Source organism: Gobius niger (genome assembly GCF_951799975.1).
Source record: "Gobius niger genome assembly, chromosome: 2".
NCBI lineage: Eukaryota > Metazoa > Chordata > Actinopteri > Gobiiformes > Gobiidae > Gobius > Gobius niger.
This window is the reverse complement of record NC_136853.1, coordinates 17,731,533-17,759,015: the sequence shown is the minus strand read 5'-3', so window position 1 is coordinate 17,759,015 and position 27,483 is coordinate 17,731,533. Positions and strand designations below refer to the sequence as shown.

The following is a 27,483-nucleotide window of genomic DNA, read 5'->3' as shown; positions in this document are numbered from 1 at the left end:
ACCACTAAAAACATGTATAATAGGTAAATGCTCCAGCCAGGTTATTCTGACCATGAGCCTGAGATGGGTCCCCACTGCTCTCTACGGGTCGTCCAGTGGCGTCGAGGGATGGGTCAAATGCAGAGGACAAATTTTGCTGTACAGCTCATGTATAATGATAAATAAAGCAACAAACAAACAATTAAAGAATGTAGTGGAGTAGAAAGTACAGATACAGGAGCTAAAATGTAGAGAAGTAAAAGTATTCATCATAAAATTTACTTAAGTAAAGAAAACACTATCTATAATTTGTAGTTTTTACTTTGTTACTTTCCACCACTGGAATCTTTGTTTTGCTTTTGCCATCAGGACATCATGTGTGAATAACTGACAGAAAATGACACTGAATCCTCATTTTTGTACAGATTTGGCCTTTTAAAGCCTTTTATTTCTTCTTTTCAATAAAAACTGTACTCATTTTGTTTTGACTCACTCTCATTTCTTCTTGTTGCATATTGAACTACGTTGAACTTTGTTAAGATCCAACCATTAAAAATTTGAATTTTTGCCATTTCTCAACTCTTAAACTATTGCTCCGGACTGTAATTTTATGGTATTTCCTTTGAAAATATTATAATTTTCACCATATTCCATGTTTTATTTCTCATCATTTATGTTACTACTAAAACATCAAACCTTTGCACTCAGTTACTCACAGTACTCACAGTACTCAAGTAAAACTATCTGTACTTTTTAATGTCATTATTTAGGCCACAACTTTTTACTACTTGCGTATAATTATTTCAAAGCAACGTTACTCTTACTTGAGTATTTTGGATACTTTGTTATGCTATAAAATATTTTTAATATTAGTTTTATTGTTAATAATAATTATTGTTGACAATAATAATAATAATAATAATAATAATAATAATAATAAATCTTGTGTATCTTTGACTGATTTTCTCTGAATAAACAAAAATATATACTTTTAGAGTGAAAACTGGTTGTCGTAAGAACGTTCTTCCGGTGACGTAGCTGGATCATCATACGTGCGTAACACACGACGCCAAACAGTCGACATGGTTAAGCTAACTGCCGCCGCGGATGTCATTTAGCTTTTGTAACAAAGGATGTACAATGTATGTATTTGTGTGATTTAGCGCGGGTGTTTGGGGGACAACTGTAACGCGATCAACTCTGTCTAGAGTTCACTTGAATATAAGGCTAGTGTGTCGATAATGGAGGGCAGCGCGAGCGTGCGAAAAGCCCTGTCCGGGACCCTGGTTCCCTCTGCGGTCACAACAGTGGCCGTGCGAACCCAGACTGAGGACGAGAACCAAGAGAAGCCAAAGAGGAAGGTTCTCGACGAAGAAGAGTACATAGAGGTGAATAAAATGACTGACTTTGTGCTGCTATCAAGTTCATAACAAGTCGTCTGCTAAAGCTACCTGCTAAGCTAAAAGCGTTTGCATATTGGCTAAATATAACATGATGGATCAATCCAAGAAGCTATATCAAAACTCTGCTAATGTTTACAGTGTATATGATGTTACTGATAGGTTTGTTCTCTCAGAATTTAGAAACGATCATTCAACGAGACTTCTTCCCCGATGTGACCAAATTACAAGCACAAAAAGAGTATTTGGAGGCAGAGGAAAATGGAGATCTTCAGAGGATGAGAGAAATATCCATAAAGTATGGATCTTCCTTGGCAAGATCTACACCACAATCAGTGGCACCTTGTGAGTTGTGTATTTTGCAGGTCTAGTACTTGGATATTTTCTGTTATACTTGGATGGTAACTCACAAATTCTCCCTCAATTGCCGTGTGTTTTTCTAAAGATGTTACACCGGCCAGTTTTGAGACACCTGTGGGTCATCCTGGGTCTCCTGCCTCCAGCCATACCAGGAATTCAGTAAATAAAGGTAGAGCATAAAACATTCAGTGAGACAAATAATCTGTGCAATAATGTAATTAGTCTGTCATTGTGTCTACAGAAATGAAGGAGGGTGATGAGGAGGAAAAGGACTTGCCAACTCTGGATCGTTTTCTTGCTAAAAATACCAGTGAGGATAATGCCTCTTTTGAACAGATCATGGATATAGCGAAAGACAAAGAGAAACTGAAGCATGCCTGGTTATATGAAGCTGAGAATGAGTTTAAACTGGTAGGATTGCTACATTTCAGTGCCCTTCAGAATGTAGAAATGTTTTTGCCTGTTGTGCTAAGATGATTTGTACTTTACAGCGACATCAAGAAAATCTGGCTTTACTAGCGCCAGAGAAGGCTGCTCTGGAGTGTGTGAAAGCTGGACTTGAGACCTGGGAGTATAAAGCAAAAAACGCGTTGATGTATTATCCAGAGGGTAAGGGCAATGGCAACCACTCCATAAAATGTATCATTGTGTTTTCTCTTATTTAGCTATAATGATTATTATAGAGCAAAGCATTTCCTGGATCCGTAGGACTTCAGGAGGAGCTGTTTGGGAGCTGCAATGCTAGGAAAACATAAGGACACGTAGGGAGCTGACATAGACAAACTGGGTGGCTATGTACTTAAAAAAAAAAAAAGACAAAGCAGGCGAAACGGCACTTGGAATAGTTGGTGCAAGAGATTCAAAGATTGCTCAAGTGTGCATGAATGCTGCGAAACATAACCCTAGATTAATAAGGGGAAAGTATGACCTGGCAGAAAGCTGTAAAGTCTGTGCATAATACCCCCCCACCCCGCCCCCTCCCACACACACAAGGACTGTCTTACACATTACTGTAATTAAATGCACCGCATGATTTCTTTGGTTTTTTACAGGAGTAAAAGACGACACCACCTTTAAGAAACCCAGAGAAGTTCTTCACAAGAATACTCGATTTTCCGGAGATCCTTTCAGCAAAGCTCTCAACAAAAGCCAGATTCAACAGGCAGCTGCCCTAAACGCACAAGTAACATTTCACTCATTTGTATATTTTATGAACTCCGTGTTTCATCTCAAGTAAAGTATTTGATGTGTCTTCTCTGTTCAGTTTAAACAGGGTAAAGTGGGACCAGATGGAAAGGAGCTCATACCTCATGAATCTCCTGGGGTAAATGGTTATGGCTATGTGGCAACCCCATCACCTGCACCTGGTAGGTGCAGCTAACACTCTCTCTTCTAAATAACAATATGTACTCTGATGTCTAAAAGCTCTTTGTGTTTATAGGTGTAGCTGAGTCCCCTCTGATGACCTGGGGAGAGATTGAGAGCACCCCATTTCGACTAGATGGCTCGGACACACCGTATGTTGAGAGAAATCATGGTCCATCCTTTAAGGTGAATATTATAATAAAGACTCATACGTCTGATGCACTTTTCAAAATTGGGATGGCAATGCAGCTTAATTGCATCGCCTCTGAACATCATAACGCACTGTGTGTCGGCCATCAAATGTTCCCACACTGAATGGCATTTAACAGTATTTGCACTGCTGTTTTATTAATGCAGCTGACAAAAAAACAGCCCATATTCAATGTGAACGATGAGGAATAAAAGACACATGTGCCAACATGGCAGTGATCGGGGGGGCTTCACAAACAAATATAAGTTCAGATGCCCCAACAGTTAGCAGCCTGTAGTGTTCTCTGGAGCTGGTGTTCACAGCGTGAAAGAGGAAGGCGAAGCTCCTCACAAAGTCTAAACTTCTGCAGCTACTTCTGCGTCTTTTTGGATAAAAAGTTTCCGCTATTGACCAATTATAGCCGATTCTGCTCCGCACTGGTGCACACACGGCGCTGTGGGGATGACAAATAGCGGGTCAGGTAGAAGCTGGACACTCAGAACGGAGACGGTCCGATGTGCACAACAGGTCGCAGACATAGATGCAGGCCACACAGCTGTCTCTGTCTCTAGTTCATTCTCAATCAGTGAACACGGAACGATGTGGACCGCCGGGGTGGCCATGGACAAAAGTGGGTGAGCACAAGCCCTAGTGTAGCGCCATGTATGCTTTAAACAGGCTGATTTAAACAGCTATACTTAAGACATTCTCTGCTTTGCTGGAGGTCAATGTCCAGTGCTGCCCTTGTGTGCTTTTCAGGTTTTCACGCTTTGTAGATGCGGACATTTTGTCTACAATTCTGAGAGCTGAAGTACTTCCTGCTTTGAGAGGGGTGCAGACGCGTCTCTGCTTGCTTATGCTGCTTGCCTCTTTATTCGCTTTTTTAATCATTCTTTTTTGGCACATGTCACACGGATATGATTTTATTCTCTTCTTCTAAGTGAGCCAAGACTTTTTAAATCATTTTTTAATCATTTTATGCCTTTTATTTTTTACAACTCATCTGGACCAGCGACGACAGTCTTATCAACATGGCTGCGGGAGTAACGCAAACATCTTCTTGTGAAAGCTGTCGGATTTATCAACAAGAAATTCTTTTGCTGCGGGACAAAATTCTCGCCTTTGAGATGGATAAAGGACTTAATGACACGCTCCCTATGGAACACGGTAAGAAGACTGGAAAAACTGATACTTGCAACCTAAAGCTAGACGATACCGTAACGTTCCCGAAACTATACAAACAACTTGGTGCTCGGCCAAAGCAAAGACAACATACTAGCAAAAATGAACCTGGAATAAAGTTAACAAACAGATTTTCACTTCTCTCAAAAGATGAGTGTAACAAACGGAGAAAATCAGAGAGAGACAGAGAAAAAGAAGTCAAAACAAAGCTCAAGAGGAAAAGTGTGGCAAGTGTCAAGGCCAGAGATATCCTGGTGCTTGGAGACGGAGCCATATCTAATATAAACAATGACAGGATTACTACAAGCAGTTATCCCAGCGCCACAGTTTCTGACATCATAGATGTTCTAAACAAGGAAATCACAAATAACCCTGGGATTGATAAACTTATCATACATGTTGGTGCTGTGGACATAAGAGACGAAGAGTCTGAAGCCCTGAAAGAAAAGTTCAATAAACTTTTTGAGAGACTTGATTGTCTGGATAAAGAGACAATACAAATGTTCATCAGTGGACCCATCCCAAACATCGATGGGAGAATAAACAAATTCTCCCGGCTATTTCAGTTGAATACATGGCTGTCCAACGTCTGTGAGCCGAGAGGACTGTATTTCATAGAGAACTTTAATCTGTTCTGGCAACGTGATGACCTGTTTAGAGGAAATGGGCCTCACTTGAGCAGAGGTGGAGTGAGACGACTGACGGAAAATCTCCTCCACGCTCTGCAAAATCAGAGGAGGCCTGAGCTACAAGAGAGAGCCGAGAGGAGCATGAGAAGAGCTCCTGGCTCAGCAGCAAAGGCCTCAACTGCACCACCAATAAATGATACAGTCGCAGCTGCGTCATCTGCACCTGCAGTAAAGGACTCAGCTGCAGTAATGGTTCCAGCCATAGCAGCACCACCTGCACCTATGGAATCAGCCACATTTAAGGATTCAGCCACAGCAGCACCATCTGCACCTATAGACTCAGCAGCAGTTAAGGATTTAGCTGCACCAGCACCACCCGCATCTCCAGAAAGCGTTTCAACAATAGCAGCATCACCACCTGCATCTCCGGGGAAAAGCTCAGCTTCAGCACCACCTGCACCTATATCAAACGATTCAGCCGAAGGAGCACTTTCTCTTACTCCACCACAGGCCTTGAGCCCGACTACTACATCTACACCCTCCAGAGACTTTTCTGAATTGTTCCCATCCCCAGAGTCACCTATGGGATTTTCCAACCATCTTGAAAACTTGATCAAACATGGGACTAAAATGACTCCCCTCACTCCAATTGTGTCAAGACCAAGGCTTTCATCCCCAAAGAAGCATCATGCCCCTCTCCCACCTCCGCCTTTTTCACAAACCAAGGTCTCCCCAGCTCGGCCCCCACCACCGGCGCCCACAGCTGTTATCTCCAGCAGCTTCACTGCTGCTGTCTAGGACATTAGGGGCCTCTGCGTTGCTACCATACATAGCAAACTCAAAACCAACCAGAGGTCCATAGAGGGTGTGTGTTCTTACAAGACAATTAGTACTGTCAAACAACATAGATTAGATAAGAGAGGGACAGTCAGACCGTCCAATCAAAGAAATCTAATCCATATCCCCTGCAAAAAGATTCCACCCACTCAAACACAGATAAATCTCAAACATGCTGTACTCAATGTCAGATCGCTAAAAAACAAGTCCTTTTTAATAAATAGTTTTATTTCCTCTCATAATCTAGATTTTATGTTTTTAACTGAAACATGGCTAGACAAAAACACTGGTAATGCAGTTTTGATTGAGTGTAGTCCATCTCACTTCAATTTTGTGTCTGAAACACGCCAAAACCAGAGGGGTGGGGGTGTTTGTGCCATATTCAAGGACAATTTACTCCTGCAAAAATTGTCATTTGGGGTTTTTCCATCGTTTGAGTATGTGTCATTCAAAATTGAGATAAAACAATCTTCCATACTTTATATGACTATTTACAAACCACCACAGAACTGTTTTATTGAAGATTTTACTCAATTACTGTCATTTATATGCATTGATTTCGATTGTTTAGTAATTTCAGGTGATTTTAATGTGCATGTGGATGTGACCAACGACAGGCATGCAATAGAACTCGGTGCTGTCCTTGAAATGTTTGGTTTAACTCAGCACGTGAGTGAGGCGACTCACAACAAAGGCCACACTCTAGATCTAGTTATTACAAAAGGTGTTAATATATCAAATGTGAATGTTGTTAATGTTGCATTATCTGATCATTTTTGTGTCTTCTTTGACCTGTGTGTGACACCTAAACCAGTGGTTGGGCCTGGAGTTATTCAAAGAAGACACATAAATGATAAAACGAAGACACAGTTTATGGAGATGATCAGATTTGAAAATGCCCCATGTTCTAATATTGATAATCTGTTGGACTCTTACACATCAAGGGTCTTAAATGTTTTGGATACTATTGCTCCTGTCAAGGTTAAAATGGTTAACAATAGGCAAAAGGCACCTTGGAGAAGTGAAGTTTCGGTCAGGGCACAGAAAAGGGAGTGCCGAAAAGCCGAACGGAAATGGCGCAAGTCAAAGCTCCAGGTTCATTTTGAGGTTTACAAAGAAGTACTTTGTGTGTTCAACCAGATTTTGCGTGGAGCAAGGGAGAAGTACTTCTCTACAATCATCTCAAACTGCAGAAACAATTCTCGTGTTCTGTTTTCCACAGTAAACAGATTAACTAACCCTCCAGTTTCACTGCCCCTAGAACTAATCTCGACATCTAAGTGTAATGAGTTTGCAATATTTTTCTATGACAAAGTCCAAAGCATTAAAAATGCCATAAATTCCACAACACAAAAAGAAACTCTGCCACCAGATAAACACCTTGAGCTGACACATTTCACACCTGTTACTGACAAAACAATCGAAGAGGTTATCTCTGGTCTGAGTTCATGTACATGCTGCCTTGATGAATTACCCACTAGATTTCTGAAGTCTGTGCTGACCAGCTTGTTACCACAACTTGCTCAGTTAGTTAACATCTCACTCCAGACTGGAGCATTTCCAAAGGCCTTGAAAACAGCAGTCATTAAGCCTCTTCTAAAAAAGAGCAGCCTTGATGCCAAGGTAATGAACAACTACCGGCCCATATCAAACCTGCCATTCTTAGGAAAAGTCCTAGAGAAAGTAGTATATCAGCAGCTCACTTACTTTCTCCTGTCTAACAATGTGTTTGATACTTTCCAGTCAGGCTTTAGGCCCCACCACAGCACTGAGACAGCTCTGATCAAGGTGACAAATGATATCCGCATGAACACCAACGCAGGTAAGGTCTCAGTTTTAGTTCTGCTGGACCTGAGCGCTGCCTTTGACACAGTGGACCACGGGATCTTACTTCACAGGCTAGAAAACTGGGTGGGAATCTCTGGTACTGCTCTAAACTGGTTTAAGTCCTATCTCGAGGACAGGACGTACTTTGTTGAAATTGGCAACTGTGTCTCAGACAAAATTGCCATGACCTGTGGAGTCCCCCAGGGGTCAATCTTGGGACCCCTCTTATTCAACTTGTACATGCTTCCATTGGGTCAGCTAATAAACAGCAACAATGTGTCGTACCACAACTATGCAGATGACACTCAAATCTACGTGTCACTGACGGCTGGTGAACATGGGCCTGTAGATACACTCTGTCACTGCATCCAACAGATCAGTTTGTGGATGCAAAACAACTTTCTCCAACTAAACTCAGACAAAACTGAGATCATTGTTTTTGGCCCACAGGCACAAAGACAAAGTGTTGTCAGTCACCTTGAGTCTCTCTCTCTAAAACCAAAAAATCAGGTTAGAAATCTAGGAGTGATCATGGACTCAGACCTGAACTTAAACAGCCACATCAAAGCAATAACATCAGCAGCTTTTTACCATCTGAAAAACATTGCTAAGATCAGAGGAATAGTGTCAAAACCAGACTTAGAGAGACTTATCCATGCGTTTGTCTCCAGCAGGTTAGACTACTGTAACGGCCTACTCACTGGCCTCTCTAAACGAGCTATCAGACAGCTACAGTACATCCAGAACGCTGCTGCTCGAGTCCTGACAAGAACCAGGAAATATGACCATATTAGTCAAGTGCTCCGGTCTACAAGTCTTTTCATGGTTTAGCTCCAAAGTACATCTCTGACATGTTAGAGCCGTATGAACCATCTCGGGCCCTGAGAACTTCAGGGAGGGGCCTCCTGGTGGTTCCCAGAGTCAATAATAAACACGGTGAGGCTGCGTTTCAGTTTCATGCAGCTAAAATCTGGAACAGTCTTCACGAGGATGTGAGACAGGCCTCAACTCTGACAATGTTCAAATCCAGGCTGAAAACAGTTCTTTTTACCAATGCATATGACTGAAAGTACTTATCTGCACTCTCGCCTTTTACTGTAATTGATTAATTTTATGTTGATGTTTTTATTGATTCTATTTGTTTTCAACTGTGAAGCACTTTGAATTGCCTTGTGTATGAATTGTGCTCTACAAATAAACTTGCCTTGCCTTGGCTGATCGCTCATTTAGCCAATGGAGAAATGGGGCCACCGACAATTTACAAACAAGTCTGCATCGTGTATAAACCCTTCATTGGTTTTACTCAGAAGCACAATCTCCCCATTGTCCGGTACTACAGAGGAAGGAGCATTAATACCAAACAACAAAAGGTGATTGGATCCTGACCTATGTCAGGGGAACGAGAAAGCACGAAAATGCACATGACGTGCAGCATCTTTCTACAGCTGGACTGTCCAGTCCAGATGCATGAATTGGAGGAAGTGCTTATTATAAACGAGAGCACTTTATACTGTATAGGTCCTGACAGCTTTTGTCTTTACTGCCTCTTAAATATTCAGAAGTAAAAGTAACATCTGCCTCATGATTGGCAGCTTGTGACTCACTGTGCCAACTTCAACATGTCTCATGGTCATCTCTGCTACTGCTTTGGTCCGTTGTAGGAGACTTTGGGCACATGGCATAGCATGGCATACTGTAAAGGTCTGAAAAACAATACAACGGCTGTACCCCACATCAATGCGCCCTGATCTGAAGGCTGGCATTACCCTCCTCTGTGCACTATGAAGCAACAGAACCAATAATGAAGCAATAATAAGACTCGATTTTAAAGAAATTAAATAAACCGCGTTGCTGCCTCTGCTGTGGCCACAGAGAAAGTGACAGTGGGGCGATTGTGCTTCTGAATAAAAGTTCTGAAGAGTTGATACTAAATGCTGACTCTTATCCAGTGTCCCCGTCTCTCCGCTAAATGAGATGCCTCTAGTCAGCCCAGCTCGCAGAATTGTCGATAAAATCGCGTCTACAGAGCACAAAACCTCTAAAAGCACCCAAGAGCTAGCCTGGCTAACGCCAGACTAAAATAAAAGTGATATTTAGTCTGGGGAGTGGGGACCACCAATGCATTTTCTCGTAGGAGAGGTGTGGTTTACGATCGTCCATAGCCGTTTATTGGGCGCGAAGAATGTCTATCATGCGTCTGCACGGGTGCTGTCATGTTGGATCCGTAAATAAATAAACGTTTATTTTTTTAATCCGTAAACAAATTACAAGCATGCATACAAGTATGTCAAACTTTGTTTTTCATTACAGAAGATGAAAAATGTTTTGTTTTGATCAGTGTCTTATTACAGTATTTCTTATTTGTCCGGTAAGATCCCAGAACCAGGGCGAAGAGAGCGGCTGGGTTTGAAGATGGCCAATGAAGCTGCTGCTAAGAACCGCGCTACAAAGCAGGAGGCTTTGCGAAAGGCCACACAGAACCTTGCAAGGTAAATACCAATTTCAATTAGATTGGCAAAGAGTGAGTCAGCGCTACACACACAGATAGGAGACCAACAGCAGAACAGATAGAAGTGACATCTGTGCACAGATAAAAGGCTAGAAGTCAGTTATAAAAACCAAAAGCACTAAAGACAATATACAAAACACAGTAGATCAATCATCAAGTGATACATCAGATACAGACAATTTACAGTGTGCATGTTGACATGCAAATAGATTTACTGATGTGTGTTTTGTTTTTTGCAGTCTTACCCCAAAAGGCATGAGTCCAGCCCTTAGCCCCGCTTTGCAGAGACTTGTCAACCGGACTTCTAGCAAATACACTGACAAAGCCTTAAGGGCGAGTTATACCCCTTCACCCTCACATAGAAACATTGCCTTGAAGTCTCCTTTTGACGGCCCTCAAACCCCGTCAGGAACACCAACACCCAACAAGGCCAAGACGCCGAGTTCTCAGGATGTGACTTCCCTTACAGACAATCTTCTACAGCTTCCCAAACGAAGGAAAGCGTCAGACTTTTTCTAGTGGACAAACATGAGTCGTGTTCAGTTTGTAAAAAGGATGTGCCTGTATATATCACATTTTGCTACATGTTCAGTGGAGATGTTTCTTTTTTATTAATATTAATGCATTTATGTGTTAATTGGCTTTTTATTTCTGTTTTAACTCCAATGTTTTATAATGCTATATATTGATGTGTAAAAAACAAAACAGAAAAACAACCAACATTAAAAGCATTGTGGACTAGTTTAATGAAATCACTGTGTCCTCCACATAGAGCGACCCTGCAGGTTGTGAAATCTTGTAAATAAATACAGCAATGTTGTGATTATATTTGAGAAATATTGATTTGAAGTGACTACTCTTGAGTGGGGGGGAAATTTTTACTAGTTCCACTTCTTCACTGATGCATAAAATAGATTTATTTTGTGTTCTTTTAACTTCATTCTTTGGATTCTTTCGATTTTCTCTCGGGCTGGGACGATCCTTTTTTGTCATGATCTGATATGATTTGTGATACAGTAAGTATTTATGATGAGTGATATGTTTACCTTGATATGTGTAAAAAGAAAAGTTGTGTCCAAAGTTTATAAACCATTTGACATTTTAGTGTTGAGATTGAAAAGTGCATTAACTCAAAATTTAACAAAACACTTACTGGAAAACAGGAGTGTATGGTAAAAAATGCCTTCAAACACAAGTATTGAAAGTATTGATACTTGGTATTGCAGTGTGTTTTCTCATATTGTTCCTGAAACAAACATTTACACTCTGGGCTACTTGACACTCACACTTTTTTTTTTAAACTCTAACTTGATTAATTATTGTGTTTTCACTTATACTTAGTGTTGGGGAGTAACTATTCTGGTCAAATTACTCTTTCATTTGAGAGTATAATACAGTTACAATCCACATATTAAGGGAAGCATCCCAGTATCAATCATTACATTTTTGTTCCATATTGCACAGCATTGTTAAGAACTTTTAATGTTGACCTGTTTTTCCTCAAATGAAGATTTAAAAGCCCTTATGCCACAGGAAAAACACTGCACACGTGTCACATGATGCTGGATCTGCTGCTCCATTATAACAGCTGTTCCAACAAGCTAGTCTTCATTTTGTAATTATACACCAAATATACGTAAATATAATGACAATCAATGTGAAATAAGGCAGGTATTCAGTAACTACATTTCAAAGTATTCTCCCTAACACTGCTTATACTTGAGTGTTACTTCAAAGTAAGGTGACTCTTGAGTAAATATTTGTCCCTGGACACTGCCCCACCTCTGAATGCGAAGGAAAGGCTGTAATGAGGTGAAATAAAGTGCTAAAGTGAGGAGATTGTGAGTGAATGGCAGGCTCCGCCCCCTCCACAGCTGATGCTGCTCTGCCCGTGGCTCTGCCTGAGCTCCTGCTGCTCCTGCGTGTTTGGGATTGTTGTGATGGGAGGCCGCAGCCATCTTGGATCAGCACAGCTCCACTGCAAGCAGCAGGACACAGGTCGACTTCAGTCCGTAAATGTTCGCCCCTCGCCCCGATTCTCCACACCAGGGCGCTCCTTGGCACCACTGTGAGCCCCGCATCGCGTTTCTGCCGCAGGCCGCTCGTGTGGGCGCACAAATGGACGGAGTCCGCGTTCATGAGTGAAGTCCGAAGAGAAGGGCGACGGCGGCGCACAGCCTCGGTGTATATTTTTTATTTTCTTAGAGGAGTTACTATGAATGGAGGATAAATGTTGCCGAAAGCGGAGAGCTGCAGTTTCGTCCTCTTCTCGGTCTTCTTCGTCCTCACTTTGACGGACCCTCTTCGGACAGGTAAAAGCCCAGATCACTGTTGTTAGCACTAATGCTCCTCATGCAGGAGGCTTGAGGCGGCGGGTCAGGCGAGCAGGCCCGCTGTGGTCCTCACTGCAGCGCGGGGCTCCTGCACCGCGGCCGCGAGCTGCTCAGGAAGGACGTTCATACCAGTTCAATCAACAATTAGTATTCAATTAGCACAACAACCTCCATTACTCACACAATACCCGCCTCGTGCACACAATTGCATTTCTTATTCCTCAGTCAGTGCATTTTGGCCGCACCACTACTGCAACCGATAAAGTTTGTATTGTTTTAGATGCTCATTTAGTTGAAGATTTGATGTAAATGCAGATTTTCACATTTAAAGGTTTTCTCATCTTGGCGTAAATGTCAAAAGTCATAATCCAAGCTTTATATCATCGGTAAGCAATAGGGCTGGGACGATCCACTTTTTTCACGATCCGATACGCATCACGATACTCAGGGGCCGATCCGATACATATCACGATACTCAGGGGCCGATCCGATACGTATTGCGATACGGGCGATCGCTGTTATTGTTTACTTCCGCAATTTTCGCCTGATGTTTTGGTGAATGGTCGGCAACAGCTGATGCATCCAGGCCCCTAACTTGGTTTTATAAATTGATAGATCTGTTACAGCGCAAGAGAAGCAATGCCCCGTTTATGGACATTGTTTTTGCTGATCATAGGATTTTAATAAAATGTTTATCAAATATGAAAATGTAAAATACCGACCACGGCCGACGGATGCGACGACATCGCGATCGCTCGTATACAGTAAGTCGTTAGGATTTGTAATATGTTTACCTTAAAATGTGTAAAAAGAAAACGGTTTTGTGTCCAAAGTTTATAAACCCAATGCCATTTGACATTTAGTGAAGCGTGAAGTGCGTTAACACAAAATGTAGCAAAGTGCTGTTGCGGGAAAACAAAGGAGTGCAGGATAAAAATGCCTAAGCACAAGTATTTCGATCCAAATCTGATCCGATATTTTGTCCCAGCCCCAGTAAACAGTCCCGAAAGGTCCTCGCTCTGCACTTTGACATAGTCTGGATCAGCATTTTAAAGTTATAAAAGACCTGGGAACATCCATGAAACACCGCCTTTGATTTAATAAATGGAAACTTCAGTTTGACGACTCCATAACTGATTCTATGACTGCCAGCAGCCATGCTTTGTCTGGCCATAATAAAGACTCCAATAAAGCAACGTTTGTTTATTCTAATGTCTCGAAACATCGTGTCCTCCGTGCCCTCAGTTTGATCATGTTACGACGATTCAGAAAAGAAAACTCTGGGAGGTGCCATTTAAACGTCTTCATTGTTAATTACATTTTGGTAAATAGGGTTTATAAAACAAAACCTTGTCTAATTGTGGTTTCTTCAGGCGGTGTCTTGTGATGCTCATAAATACAAGCTTCTGAACTTGTAGCTTTAGAAGTCACTTGTATCAAAGCTAAAAGTTTGACTTTGCAAGAAAACATCTTTACCTAACGTCTGGCTGCACAGGAAGAATAACTGGACTAGTTATCAAATGTCCTTTTGTCAAATTGTACATTATTTGTTGAATAATGTCCGGGACTTCATAATTGTTTTCAGACGTGGATCCACCACTGAGTCTGGGCTTTTTCAAATGATTTATTTTTTATTTTCATTAGCTTTTCAATTATATATCATTGGCCCAGTGATCTTTCAACACAGTGTTATTTTTCTATGACTTATTTCCACCAATGACAATCTTAGGACAATGAAAAAAATGTGAAAACTCTAAAAGTAAACCATTGCTAATTCACTTTCACTGTCAAAACTTTAGATGATTATAAAACCAAATGAAATGGCACGTCTGACTTTATTACACTCCATAATTACCGTTACTTTCCAGACCCAATGGTTGTGGCGTTTGCAGCTTGAAGGTCCCGGGTTCGATCCCCGGCCAGATCTGTGTGGAGTTTACATGTTCTCCCCGTGTCTGCGTAGGTTTCCTCTGGGTACTCCGGTTTCCCCGACCACAAAAAAAAAAAAAACGAATAAATAAATAATCAATCGAGAACGTAGCTCAGTGAAGGAGATACTGGCACGAATCCACAGCACAAACACAGTACCAGATCAAAACTGTTTACTTTGTTTGTCTGCGATATCATGAATCAGTATAGGTAGATATAGACGTAGAGTACTATTCCTGAAAACATGCATTGTTTGTCCATTGCAAGAGACACAAGCCTGTCAGTGTTTCCCTATAGCTTCATCCTTGTTCTCAAAGAGTCCCACACTGAAGTCATGCTTTACAGGGATTCTTCTAACTCTGTTGCAGTGAGTGATCTAACATGGCTGAAAGATGAGCTTATAGCAGTGATTATCTACTGCTGAAATTCAGATTCTCCTGGAAGCCGAGCTTATACCAAGAAACGGCCACTTAAGCAAAAATGCTCCACACGACAGATGTTATCGTCTTGAGAGTGCTGCTTCTCTGTGTAGCCATTTTCATACGCTGTGTTTTTGGTCGATTTACTGGTGTCGATGATGTTATCACCAACTTCCTGAAAACACTAGCACGCTGTTATTTTTATCAAATGGTAAATGACCACTGGTTGGTACTTTCTTGCCTACATTTATGAATTGTTCTATTTGCAAAGTGTCATTATCTTATCTTTTTAATTGGAACTGGGCTCTCTTTTTTTTTTTTTTTTAGTTTCAATGAACAGTCTTTGCAACACTTTTTTCCCCTATAACATTGAACGTGTGGTGTCCTCTGATTTGAGTAATTGATCACCGTATGACTTTGTGTACACAGGAAAGAATAGGAGTTCTTAGTTTTGATTGTTGACTTTGTAAACACATCACACTGCAAATAAGAGGAACAAATAAGACTCTCATTTTTATATGTTTAAAGTGCAGTACATTGCCTTCCTCTAATGGAAAGAAAAGAATATGACAAGATTTCTAAACTTTTAGTTATTGACCATGGGTTTAAACGTCTCCATACTGTACCACCATCATCTGTAACTCGGTTTTGTTTTGGTATTTGTTTTTGTTTTGGTATTGCCATCTTTAGGGCAGCTGTTGTCACACGCTTTTGTTTTATACAGACTCTGAACACAGTATAAAACTCTGACAAAGAGTAGCCAATTAATACTTACTTGGGTCTAGCTTTTCTCAAACCTCATAAAATATTTCACGTTTCAAGAACCACCAGGCCCAGTGAAAGATCAAATCAGGACTAAACTGGGTGTTAAATAAAAAACAATTAAAACATAATGCATGACGAAAACATTGAGAATATGCCATTATATATATACCGTATTTTCCGGACTATAAGTCGTACCAGCCGTGCCTTAATATAGCAGTTACGCATAAGACCTGAGGTGACAGTAGTGAGTATTAAATGGCCAACTTGCATCTAGTCTCTTTAAAGCAGTACTAAGTAACGTGTTTACCTTAATAAATCCTTTTCGAAGTCCCTGTGGGGGTAATACAAGTGTTTATGGGATGATTGGAGGGTCTTTCATCTCCCCCTGGTGTCTCTGGACAGAAAACCATGTTTGCAACTTGACTGCCACCGGTGCGGAGAAAGCAATACACACTAATGAAATCACGAAGAAGAAGCTAACATGCTAACGGGCAAAGCTAACTGCGGGCTAACGTCACTTTAAACAGTATTTACAGCCAAGTTTGAGTGAAAAAAATGTATTTCCATTGTATAATTGGATGCTCAGTAACCCTCTCTCCCTTCGCCTTTCCTGTCAGCGTAGTATTTACTCTCCAAGACAATTAATAAGTAAAAAATCGTAACTTGCTACTACACCTGCAGTTGCACAAATGGCCTCTAGGGGGAAGAGTTACTTAGTACTGCTTTAATAACACGCTGCGACCCAAATAAAACTATAATTTGTCACATATCGTATAAAATATTGTATTTACCACAAATGTTTCTTATTGAACAAGCCGTAGATTTGCTTTTAAAGGGACTAGCTGCAAGTTGGTAATTTTATACTCACTACTGCCACCTCAGGTCATACGTGTAACTGCAGCCTCAAGAAGTGACTTCCCGTTTCGATCCAGCACGCCAAAATAAAAGCACCATCTTATTCATTAGTTCAGCACTTCATTAGTTCAACTTTCTTTCTGCCTGACTATTAAATGACAAAACACTTAAAATGTGTGTGGTTAATTATATTCTAGTAATGTTGCAAGTACCTGCTGAACTAATCAATGAGACGAGCTGTGTCCTTTTATTTTGGCGTGCTGGAACGAAACAGGAAGTCACTTCACTTATGCACAGAGTCAGTTTTAAACTATGGGCTCTTTAGAATGTTGTGATGATGCAACTTCTCGGCACTTATCGTTATGTAGAACAATAAGAATAGAATATACTGTTAATAAATTCAGGAGAAGAAAATTGATGCAGTGAGTTTTAATGTCATTTAAATGCTCACTGCACAGTTATCAGCTGGTCATTGGTTTCTCATCTGAAATGTAAAATGTTCTGTAGGATATACTTGTGTCGATATAAAAGACAATGTTGTGAAGGGAGGGATGCTACTTCACCCCTAAAGGAGACGACCCATGTCTGTGGTGCACGTGTCATGATGGCGATGTGTGTGGTAGGGCTGTGCGAGCGACCTCAGGGCTGCCAGCATTTCCGCAAGGACCCAAAAGAGTGCTGCAAGTTCACTTGTCTCGACCCTGGTACAACTTTTGTTTAAAAATAGTCTGACACACTCCACAGAGCACCTGAGGCAAATACATTTTTGGAATATAACTGACCTTGCATCACATCAATTATCGCATTTTGAGCATTTCACTATTTTCCAGCAGATCACTCCGCCGCTGTTTAGCTTATACAACCATGAAGCAGATGCTCAAATATAGGTTATTTTAAATGCAAAATGGTTAAAATTATCGACACAAACATTTATATGGTTAGTCTGGTGTTATAAGTGATTTTCCTCAGGTGCTCTGTGGAGCGGGTCAGACTGTTTTTAATGCAGGCTAGCTGATACCATAGAAATGCACTAGCCTTGTACTAGCCTAACACCACTAGACTCTTCAAATATAAGAACTGCATGAATAAAAAAAAACATATAAATATCTCCAGAAAAGGTGGATGGGCTCTTTAGAATGTTGTGATGATGCAACTTCCTGGCACTTATCATTATATAGAACAATAACATAAAATGACTGTTAATAAATTCAGGAGAAGACAATTGATGAAGCAAAACCAGTTGTCTTTTTGCTACATCTTTGTTGGCGCAACAAAAAACTCCCTGACCCAACGATCATCAAAATGTTCTATTCCTTCTTGTTCAGATGCAAGGAAAGCAGAGATGGCTTTGTTAAACAAACATATAGGGGCGATCAAGAGTGGCACATGATATTAGGAGTAAATGGGTTACACCTCACAATTAGAATAGCTCTTTTCTGCTCATAAATGATGTTTAATGAGACTGTAGTTTTGTGTTTGAGTTGAGGTTGATGAAATTGTGTCTGTGACTATCAGTTATCCATTTGTTTTTAATCTGAAAATATATATAATGGAATAAAAAATCTAGATTGCTCTACATTATTTGCCTGCCATGTCGTCCAGCTCTACTGTAATTGACAGTAGCAAACTTTGTTATATTTAGTGACTGCTACGCCAGCACTGAACACTGAAGGTTAACGTTAAGACGTGCAAAAGTAACGCACAGGATAGTTACTGTACTGTTTCTATTTGTTACAGGTCCACGTCTAGTTCTGGCAAGATTATTGTCAGGTAAGCAAAGCAGCCCATTGTCTGGTACTGCAAGATTTGAACACAGGTTAGATGGAAAGACACTGGGGTTGAAACCCCACATTGGTTGGCTGTTTATTGTGATGATCGGTGTGACCTGGGGCAGCTGAACACAGGCAGCTTTGATGTTCAGGTGCAGATGGGAAGACAAACAGCCTGTAGACGGCATTTGCATTCAGCCTCTGCTTATCAGGCCTCTTGAGAAAGCTCACAAACCGGCACATTTTTTAAACAATCTGAACCTCCGAGTGGATAAGAAATGTGCAGTCCTTAAAATGTTGCAGCTGCTAGACCTCACTCTATAACAAATGTCTTTTTAAAAGTTATTTTCCAAAGCATCAGAAACCATAAGATGACAGTGGATCTTCAGTGGAAGTGTCTGTGGTGTCATTTTGCAAATTGACCCTGATTCACCCAGAAAAGACTTTAATTACTAAATTGAGGTTTATTTTATTATTGTTATTATTTTTATAATAAACGGCACCTTTTACTCTGAAGTTTTTATATAAATTCAGAAGTGTTTTGAATTGGTTTCTTTGTGTAGGTTTTATCTAACGTTATACATTTTGTAATAAGGCTGTCATGTGTCATGTGTGATTGTTTAAGTCAAATGGATCACGTCGTCTTCCTTTTCAGCTCTCAGATTATGTGATGTTTGAGTTGGGGCAATGCTATATTTGTTGTATTGCCCAATTATCAAATGTCTCAGGCGTCTGTCCCCAAAAACACGTAAATACACATTTATTGTCCCTCAAAAAGCTCACAGTTGTGGGCAGTAGACACAGCCAGGACAGATGCAACAGGGGTTTCCAGTGCGCCACATATGGCCAGGACGCAAAACATAAAAATGGCTCCAAAAGTTTGTGTTAAAGTCTGATGACCATCCATATTCTGTCTTTGTGTTTCAGAACAACGCTGTCCCGGGCAGTTCGCCTGCCGCAGTGGAAAACTGCAGTGTATCCCTTTGTCCTGGCAGTGTGACGGCTGGACAGCATGCGAGGACAAGAGCGACGAGATGGACTGTCCTCGTGAGTAAACCACACACACTCCTGTGGCGCCCCACGATGGCCCACGGCTGCAGTAGCACATGACTGTGGCCTCGACCAAAGCGCTGACTTGAGGTTCACTTCTTTAAGTGCCACTGTAGGCAGTTGTACTTCTGATATTTGTCCATTTGACTCCTGAGGGTTGGCTGCACATGTGGCTGTGTTTACGTGGGTTGATTTCTTCAGTGCTGAAGGTATTGTGATGTTAAGCCATGACTGAAATCCTTTTGTTTTCCCCTCTTTAAGTCGAGAGCGACTTTATCCCCAGATCTGTGACCGCATAATGGGAATTATTGAAGGGATTGAGTACAGCATGTGACCTGCATACTGCAGCAGCTGAACAGGGCTTTCCAATTCCAACAACAGCAGAGGCTGGTTCACTTATTAAGGCCATGGGAATGTTTTCATTCATAAAACTAAAGCACATGTCGGCATGCTTAAGTGAGGTGGTAGCTGGTATTTGGCCAATTTTTCTCACTTGAAGGGCTCTGCAGCTGCAGTAGGTTGAGTTGATAGCTTGATTGATCTCTGATAGAGGACAGGATACAAACTACTACTACTACTACTACGAGAGATTCACTGTTCTTTATTATCATCAGGTTTACGGCCATTTCTTTGGCAGAAACAGCTCTGGTTTTGGAGTTTGACTGAGACGATGAAGGTGTTTCTGTGTTAAATGAAACTAAATCGATATATAGTAAGAAAAGAAAGTGATCAGCTTTTTTACCATATTGTCCAGCTCTACTATAGACTCTTTACAATGATGTCACATGAACGCACCCTATCACACAGATTAATAGTAAAACTCAAGATAAGCGATCATATCGTGATCGTCCACTCTACTTCAACCCGAAAGACTCAAATAAGGGGTATGTGAAGAAGAAGAAGATCTTTATTTATATTTTCACAGACATGGTCACAAAGCGCTTTACATGAGACAGTTGTACATTCACTCCATACTCGGTGGTGGTAAACTACGTTTTGTAGCTTCATTTCCCCTGGGGGAGACTGTCAGAGGCGCTTTCGCGACTACACACGTCTGCGCCAACAGACCCTCTGACCACCTCCACACAATCACTCACACACATCATTCATCCTGGCCTATTGTGCATGTTTTTAGTGGTAGGGGAAACCGGAGTACCCGGAGGAAACCTGCGTCTGTGTCGACTCACACACATTTTAATCTTAATGGGAAACAGCAAATGCAAATACTAACACGCTCATCACACACTTTCTTGTTCTCAGTAACGGCAACAGTTTAGAATATCTGGCCGCAGACGAGTGTAACCTTATTTACTCAAACCCCCTCTCTCATATTTACAGCTGCCGAATAACCTGAAAACATTTCCTATTCCAATGTAGATCTCCTGCGGATCAAGAGCAACATTTTTTAGAACAAACAATTGGAAATGTTTTGGGGGTTAATACTCATGTTCATGTTTCAGTGAAATGATGTCCTAAACTGTTGGACATTCCTGCGTTATTAGCTCTCCAACATTACCCCCCCATACATTTTTTATGACTTTCATTCAATGACATGTTTGTCCCTCTTTTTACATTACTTTCAATCAGAACATTTGCCATGACAACGGTTGCTATTTCTCATCTTCAGTTTCATTTGATCTATGCATCTATCTAATACAACACATAATAATTCTACATGCACTAAAAACGATTACAGAAGTTAGCCTGCAGAGTTTGAAATGAGTGTTACATTCATATTGTCGGGGCCCTGTTCGATAAGGGGGGGCCATGGCGTGCACTCTGGGACTTTGGGACAGGCCGACTTCAAACATCCTCCACTCGGGATGAACAGTCTGCACAAACGAACCATTTTGGGACATTGATCCAAATTAACCCAGCCGTGCTAAACTTGGTACAGTAGGTCGTGTCCTGAATACGAGGTGACTTCAAACAAAAAAGCTGTTTTTGCTCATTGTTTTTTGCTTCGGGATACATTTTTAATCTATGGACCATGTTTTGTGTCCTGAATAAGGTCTTGAATGAATAAATGAATGAAAATGAAATGTGCTGTACTACAAATACCTGAACCCTGCACCGGTTAACCCCGAGTCCTGTGTTTTGCAGCCGTGAAGGAGGAACGGTATCGCTATGGCAACGGTTTTGACCAAGTGGAAGATGTGGTCGGTGTGGCCCAGCCCGTGCGCTTCAACAGTAAGCATCGTCCTCCGTGAAGTGAGCGCTTTTAGACGGCGACTTAATCTCCTCCTGTCGTCAACAGAGAAATGTCCGACTGGCTGGCACCACTACGAGAAAACCGCCAGTTGTTACAAAGTTTACCTGAGGAACGAGAACTACTGGCAGGCCGTGGACACGTGTCAGAAAGTCAACGGCTCCCTGGCGACTTTTGTGACCAACGAAGAGCTGCAGTTCATCCTGAAGATCGAGGTAGACTTCGACGACCAAGTCTGTGAGCGCAGAGACCAGTGCAAGTGAGTTCAGCCGAAAGAAATCCATAAATACTCACAATAAATACATGGAGCTGATTACAACTGTGAATGTTTTTAAGGTTTTGGGTTGGCTACCAGTATGTGATCACCAACCAGAACCACTCGTTGCAGGGCCGCTGGGAGGTGGCTTATAAAGGTATTGAAATAAAGTCGTTGTGTTATTATTACTGTATGTATTTATCACCACTGTCAGTTTCACATTTGTCTTATTACACAGGTGCTATGCAGGTGTTTCTGCCTCCTGAGGGTCTGGCCTCCATTGGCGATGCATCTCCCTCCCAGGACAATATGTTCTGTGCCCAGCTCCAGCGCTTTCAGATTAAAAGCATGAATGATCGGGGTCTGCACAGCTGGCACGCTGAGAACTGCTACAAGAAGTTCCCCTTTCTTTGCAAAAGGAGTAAGTTTTAACGTCACTTTACAGCACAGTTATCAGCTGGTCATTGGTTTCTCATCTCGAATGTAAAATGTTTTGCAGGACAAACTTGTGTTGATATAAAAGACAACGTTGTGAACGAGGGATACTACTTCACCCCTAAAGGAGACGATCCATGTCTGAGCTGCACGTGTCATGATGGCGAGCCTGAGATGTGTGTGGCAGCGCTGTGCGAGCGACCTCAGGGCTGCCAGCATTTCCGCAAGGACCCAAAAGAGTGCTGCAAGTTCACATGCCTCGACCCTGGTACAACCCAAGCCCTTACTAATTACTTACTTGCACCACACGATGGAGCTCTAGCTTTTATGTGCTGCTCTGTACAAGTACTATACTAAACCTTTGTTTTCTCTTAGATGGTAACAGCCTGTTTGACTCGATGGCCAGTGGAATGAGACTGATCGTCAGCTGCATCTCGTCCTTCCTGATCCTGTCCCTGTTGCTGTTCATGGTACACAGACTGCGCCAGAGGCGGCGTGAGCGCATTGAAACGCTCATTGGAGGGAACTGTAAGCATCAAGATGATTGTTTTATTTTGTAAATCCCATATTAAACTCAACTCTTGGACAGTCTGGTCCCGATCAGACATTTACAGTTTCTTCTCATTCCAACATGACATTTTCCCCTGTTCCCCTTTGTCTCAGTGCATCACTTTAACCTTGGCCGGCGGGTGCCTGGGTTTGACTATGGCCCAGATATGTTTGGGACTGGCCTTACTCCCCTACACCTGTCAGATGATGGAGAAGGAGGTGCTTTTCACTTCCAGGAGCCACCCCCGCCGTACGCTGCCTACAAATATCCCGACATTCAACACCCAGATGACCCCCCTCCTCCATATGAAGCCTCCATCAACCCAGACAGTCTGCTGTATGTGGACCTTGGTAAGAACCCTGTGACGCCTCTTTTACAGTGTGATCAAGCGACGTGACCCTATCCAACCTGGAAAAATGTGTGTCTCAGTAAAAACATGTGCCTTTTTGCTACTGTTTATCAGATCAGAAATGAAAAAGAATCACTTGGCTAGTTATTAATGAATATGAATAAGTGGTGATCGTTATTTTTCTCCTCAGGCCACACTGGGGTTCCCATGGTACCAGGTCAAATGAATGGCCTTAGAGATGGATTACAATCTGATATCCCTAATCCGCGTGGTCCCGGGTCAGTGGTGCCCCCGCCTCAGGAGAGGGAGGACTCCATAGACAGCAGCACCCTCCTGGTAGGACCGGACACCCCCACAGACGGCCCTGCCCCAGGCCCGGTGTCTCCAGACTCCTCCCTCAGCACCGCAGTATAGGACTGACCCAACAGCCGGACTTTGGCGTGAGGTTAGGAGATCCTAAAAAGGGCACCATGATTGAGTGACCATGTAGAAACGTGATTCACGACGCCAGACGTTTAAAGTTTGTACAGAAATATAAAGCGGTTTGGTTGAACAACTTCATGTTTTGTAATGAGACTGACATCTGAGCGAGCAGAAGTGAACACTGGACACACGACCGAAACGCTACATTTTTACTATGTTTTTGCCACATCCGAGCGACGCTTTTGAACTGCCCGGCCCTCGGATCCAGACGCTCCTCTGTAAATACAGGTCTCAGGTCTGCGAAGGTCCGGCTCATGCGACGCTCCGGTAAACAGACCCTCCACGCTCGGTCCCTGCGCGTTTTGTTCTTGGAGCCGGATGAATTTGTATCGGTCTATGATATCGTTTCTGTAGCTTTGCTTGTCGCAACGTTCCCCCACTTTTCAACATTTACAAGCGAAAACCCCTTCACTTTCTTGTTCATGTGATGATAAGCGTCTTCCGGGTTTAAGAAGCTGAATTGCAGTGAAGGGTATTTTGTAATTGTGACGTTAAGATAAAATGTAACTGGTTAGATTTCTACGAGATTCAAGTGACATGCGTTGTATCAAAGATTGTTACGGTACTGCAGTTTCTCATAACACATCTAGGATAACATCTACATAATAACTTCTAGGAGCAAAGGGTTTCTGTTGAGTTTTCAGAAATACTCAGGTTCTCTTATTGTTACATCGTCGCGAGCTGATTGCAGGGTAGTGTGAAATTATATTCATTTGCTTTATGTTTTGCACGATCATCTCTAACATTCATAAAAGGTTATTTAACAAAGAGTCCTCAGTCATTCAGAAAAGTAATCAAACAGATGGGCCTGAGACAAACGATGCCAAACACCGGTTAACGAAATCTACATCGTCCGATCTAATTTTGTGTGTATTGCAGAGACAGTTTTTTTCTTAAAAGGGGGGGTATTATGGAAAATCGACTTTTTAGAGCTAGTTTGAAAAGCTACAATGTTGTGTTTCGAGCCGCTAGCGCATGTTTGAGTAATCTTTGATTCTTCTCCAGTGGCTATTCCTAGCTCCTCAAAATCTTTTTTTAACAAATACCTGGAAAAAGCAGTATGCCCTCTCTTTAACGAACAGGCCAGACATAAAACCGCAGACAACACACAAAAAAACAAAACAATCGGGAACAAAAACAAATGTAACTGTTTTCTGTAGCCCTACTCCTTTTCCATGTGTGTGTTATATTGTTATTATTCTTTGAGCTCAAGTTTTTTTTAAGACCTGACCCTCTGACCAGACAAACCATCCTCTTGAACCAAAAAGCAGCAATTTGGACACACACAGAACACATTCTTTTCTTAACCTATCGTGCCAATGACATCAAACTTAAAGCAGTACTAAGTAACTTGTTTACCTTAATAAATCCTTTTCCGTAGTCCCTCTGGGGGTAATACAAGTGTTGATGACAGGGGGGGTCTTTCATCTCCCCCTGGTGTCTCTGGCCAGAAAACCACACTTGCAACTTTCCCTGCACCGACCCCCCTATACACACTAATGGAATCACGAAGAAAAAGCTAACAGGCTAACAGGCAAAGCTAACTGTGGGCTAGCGCCACTTAAACAGTATTGACAGCAAAGTTTGAGTGAAAAAAATGATCTTCATTGTGTAATTGATGTACAATATCCCTCTGTCCCTTTGTCTTTTCTGTCAGCGTAGTATCTACTCTCACGGACAATTAATGAGTAAAAAAACGCAATATGCTACAACACCTGCAGTGGCGCTTATGGCCTCTAGGGGCATGAGTCACTTAGTACTGCTTTAAGAAATATAGATAAATATGTGGGTCATGGTTAAATGAAGTTGTTTTTTTTTGTTTTTGATAATTTTATGATAATCTGCCATAGATGTGTATCATGGTTTATCTGCCATACAGCACAGTCCATTTAAGGAAGTCAGAACTTGCTCGTAATGAGAGTGCCGTCTGTTCATCCCTAATGCTTATCTGTGTTTTGAGGCTCTCGGTCCTAAAACTAACTCTAGCGGGGTGTGATTGAGCTCTTTGCATTTTTTTTTTTTACTTATTTTTTCATTTTTTTTGGGTGGGGGGGATATAACTTGTGACAATTTTTTTTTAAAAAGAGTAAATTCCAACATGTTTTTGCTTTGACGACAATCGCTCAAGTTAATGACGAGAGACGCACTTCCACCAGCATCACCTGCTTCTGTACCTGCTGCAGCTAAAGGGCCGTTAACCTGCTCCATATCATGAGTCTGAATGTAATGACAATGTTAAGCTTTAACACAAATTCTGTTATTTTTATTTGGCTTTGACAATCCCTAGTGGATTTCCCAGCAGCATTATCAAAAGTCCGCTTGTGTGTTGTTGACAAAAAAAAAGTATTTCTTTGACTACATTTTCCATGCTGCTTTTTGGACCTGTGGTGCATGATTTTTTTTCCTCCCCCTCTGGCATGCGAGTAATTGCTTTTCTTCATGGCGACATTTTTAGCTGGTGCTCGAGCGCCCTCAACTTAACCAGCTTTGCTCTCCTGTGTGTTATAAAGCCATTGTGAGGAAATTAATTTTGTCCCATCTTAACCCTGTAAATGGAGTATGTTTTGCCATTGATTACAAACTCTTGAATTAAAGAAGTTATCTGTTTTTGCCAGGGGCTTGTGTTTCTCAAAGGTTGATGTACATCTGATCAAATGCCAAATAAACTGCACCATGACGGACGTCCCCCATGCGTCATTGGACATTGCACTTTGAGGCAACATTTCGGCTCTCTGTGACGACGAAGGGAAATCCTGCCGCCAAATGTCAAGGCTATTAAGGTGCGACGCGGGGAAGTCCCGCAGGTCACAGGCTGTTGGGTAAATCTACTTCAACCTAAAGACTCCAATTATTTAAAGTAAGGAGATAGTGCCCCTCGCAGTGACTGGAGGCAGTGATAGCCGAGCGCAGAAAGAGTCCTTTGTTCAAAGAGAGGGAACCAATCAGAGAAGAGATGAGACGGAGTGACGCGGCGCAGCTTAAACTCAGGACACTCAGTTTAGTTTTTCATACTCGTATCACCATGAAATATATATATACATATTGTAGGTGTCCTGTGTCCATGTAATTACAGTAATGAATTACCGTGATCATCTGTTTTCAGCAAAGGACCCGTTCACATATTGACCATAATGTACGACAAGTTATTTTGCGGGCCTTGAGGGAACTGTACAATGCTGGTAAATAAAAGTGTTTTTCTGATAAAAAAAAATAAAAAAAGGAAAAACAAATGAAAACATACAAGGAAAAAGAGAAAAGAATGACATACACATCATGATACAAAATACTTATTAAAGAGCATAAAACTCAAAAACTGATCAAAAGGAGGAAATGATACAATAGCCCTAAACATTGCAGTAATACGGAGAGATGCTGAAAGATTACTTTATTGCTGTTTTTACTTTTGACAATGAGAAAAGTAGAAATGATGAAGCAATAAACCTTTTGCTTTGTATAATAATTCAGGTTCTAGATGTTACACTTAATTCACTTCAGTCAATTTAAAGCAGCAAAATCTCCATGGAGATGAGCTGGTGATAGAATGACCTCAAGTATTGAAAGTGGGACAAGTCGTGTGATGAGATGATATTCTGAAGTCAGGACACAATATTGTACATTTTATGCAAAATTAACTTTTTTATGTTGTTTTAGTGTTTTTACCTGGGATAAAACTGAGCTAAACTAAAACTAAACCTGGACTGAAGAGGGTATAAACCTGATATTGAAAAAGCACATATATACAGTAGGTGGGACAGGGGAACAGAGGTCTAAATGGCTGTGCGGTACAACCAAAGAAGGACAGG

General features: G+C 41.5%; 2 protein-coding genes across 3 annotated transcripts; both read left to right on the top strand.

Annotated features, from left to right (window-relative positions):
* Window positions 1-1,023: 1,023 nt before the first annotated feature.
* On the top strand, window positions 1,024-10,902 carry ess2 (ess-2 splicing factor homolog). Its single transcript, XM_079551235.1, has 10 exons — window positions 1,024-1,367; window positions 1,556-1,724; window positions 1,825-1,908; window positions 1,981-2,150; window positions 2,231-2,348; window positions 2,792-2,922; window positions 3,004-3,106; window positions 3,181-3,290; window positions 10,143-10,258; window positions 10,518-10,902. Exons 1-10 carry the CDS (start codon window positions 1,221-1,223, stop codon window positions 10,795-10,797), a joined length of 1,428 nt encoding a protein of 475 aa, XP_079407361.1. The 5' UTR covers window positions 1,024-1,220; the 3' UTR covers window positions 10,798-10,902.
* Window positions 10,903-12,128: 1,226 nt separating this feature from the next.
* dgcr2 (DiGeorge syndrome critical region gene 2) lies at window positions 12,129-23,970 on the top strand. Of its 2 annotated transcripts, XM_079551944.1 has the most exons (11): window positions 12,129-12,590; window positions 18,317-18,349; window positions 19,276-19,395; window positions 21,502-21,588; window positions 21,656-21,866; window positions 21,944-22,020; window positions 22,102-22,284; window positions 22,363-22,566; window positions 22,674-22,826; window positions 22,962-23,198; window positions 23,388-23,970. In XM_079551944.1, the coding sequence occupies exons 1-11, from the start codon at window positions 12,509-12,511 to the stop codon at window positions 23,609-23,611; spliced, it is 1,611 nt and encodes a 536-aa protein (XP_079408070.1). In that variant the 5' UTR covers window positions 12,129-12,508; the 3' UTR covers window positions 23,612-23,970. The 2 variants fall into 2 exon arrangements, with proteins under 2 accessions (XP_079408070.1, XP_079408071.1); XM_079551945.1 differs by lacking the exon at window positions 18,317-18,349 and having other exon boundaries at window positions 12,131-12,590.
* Window positions 23,971-27,483: the final 3,513 nt, after the last annotated feature.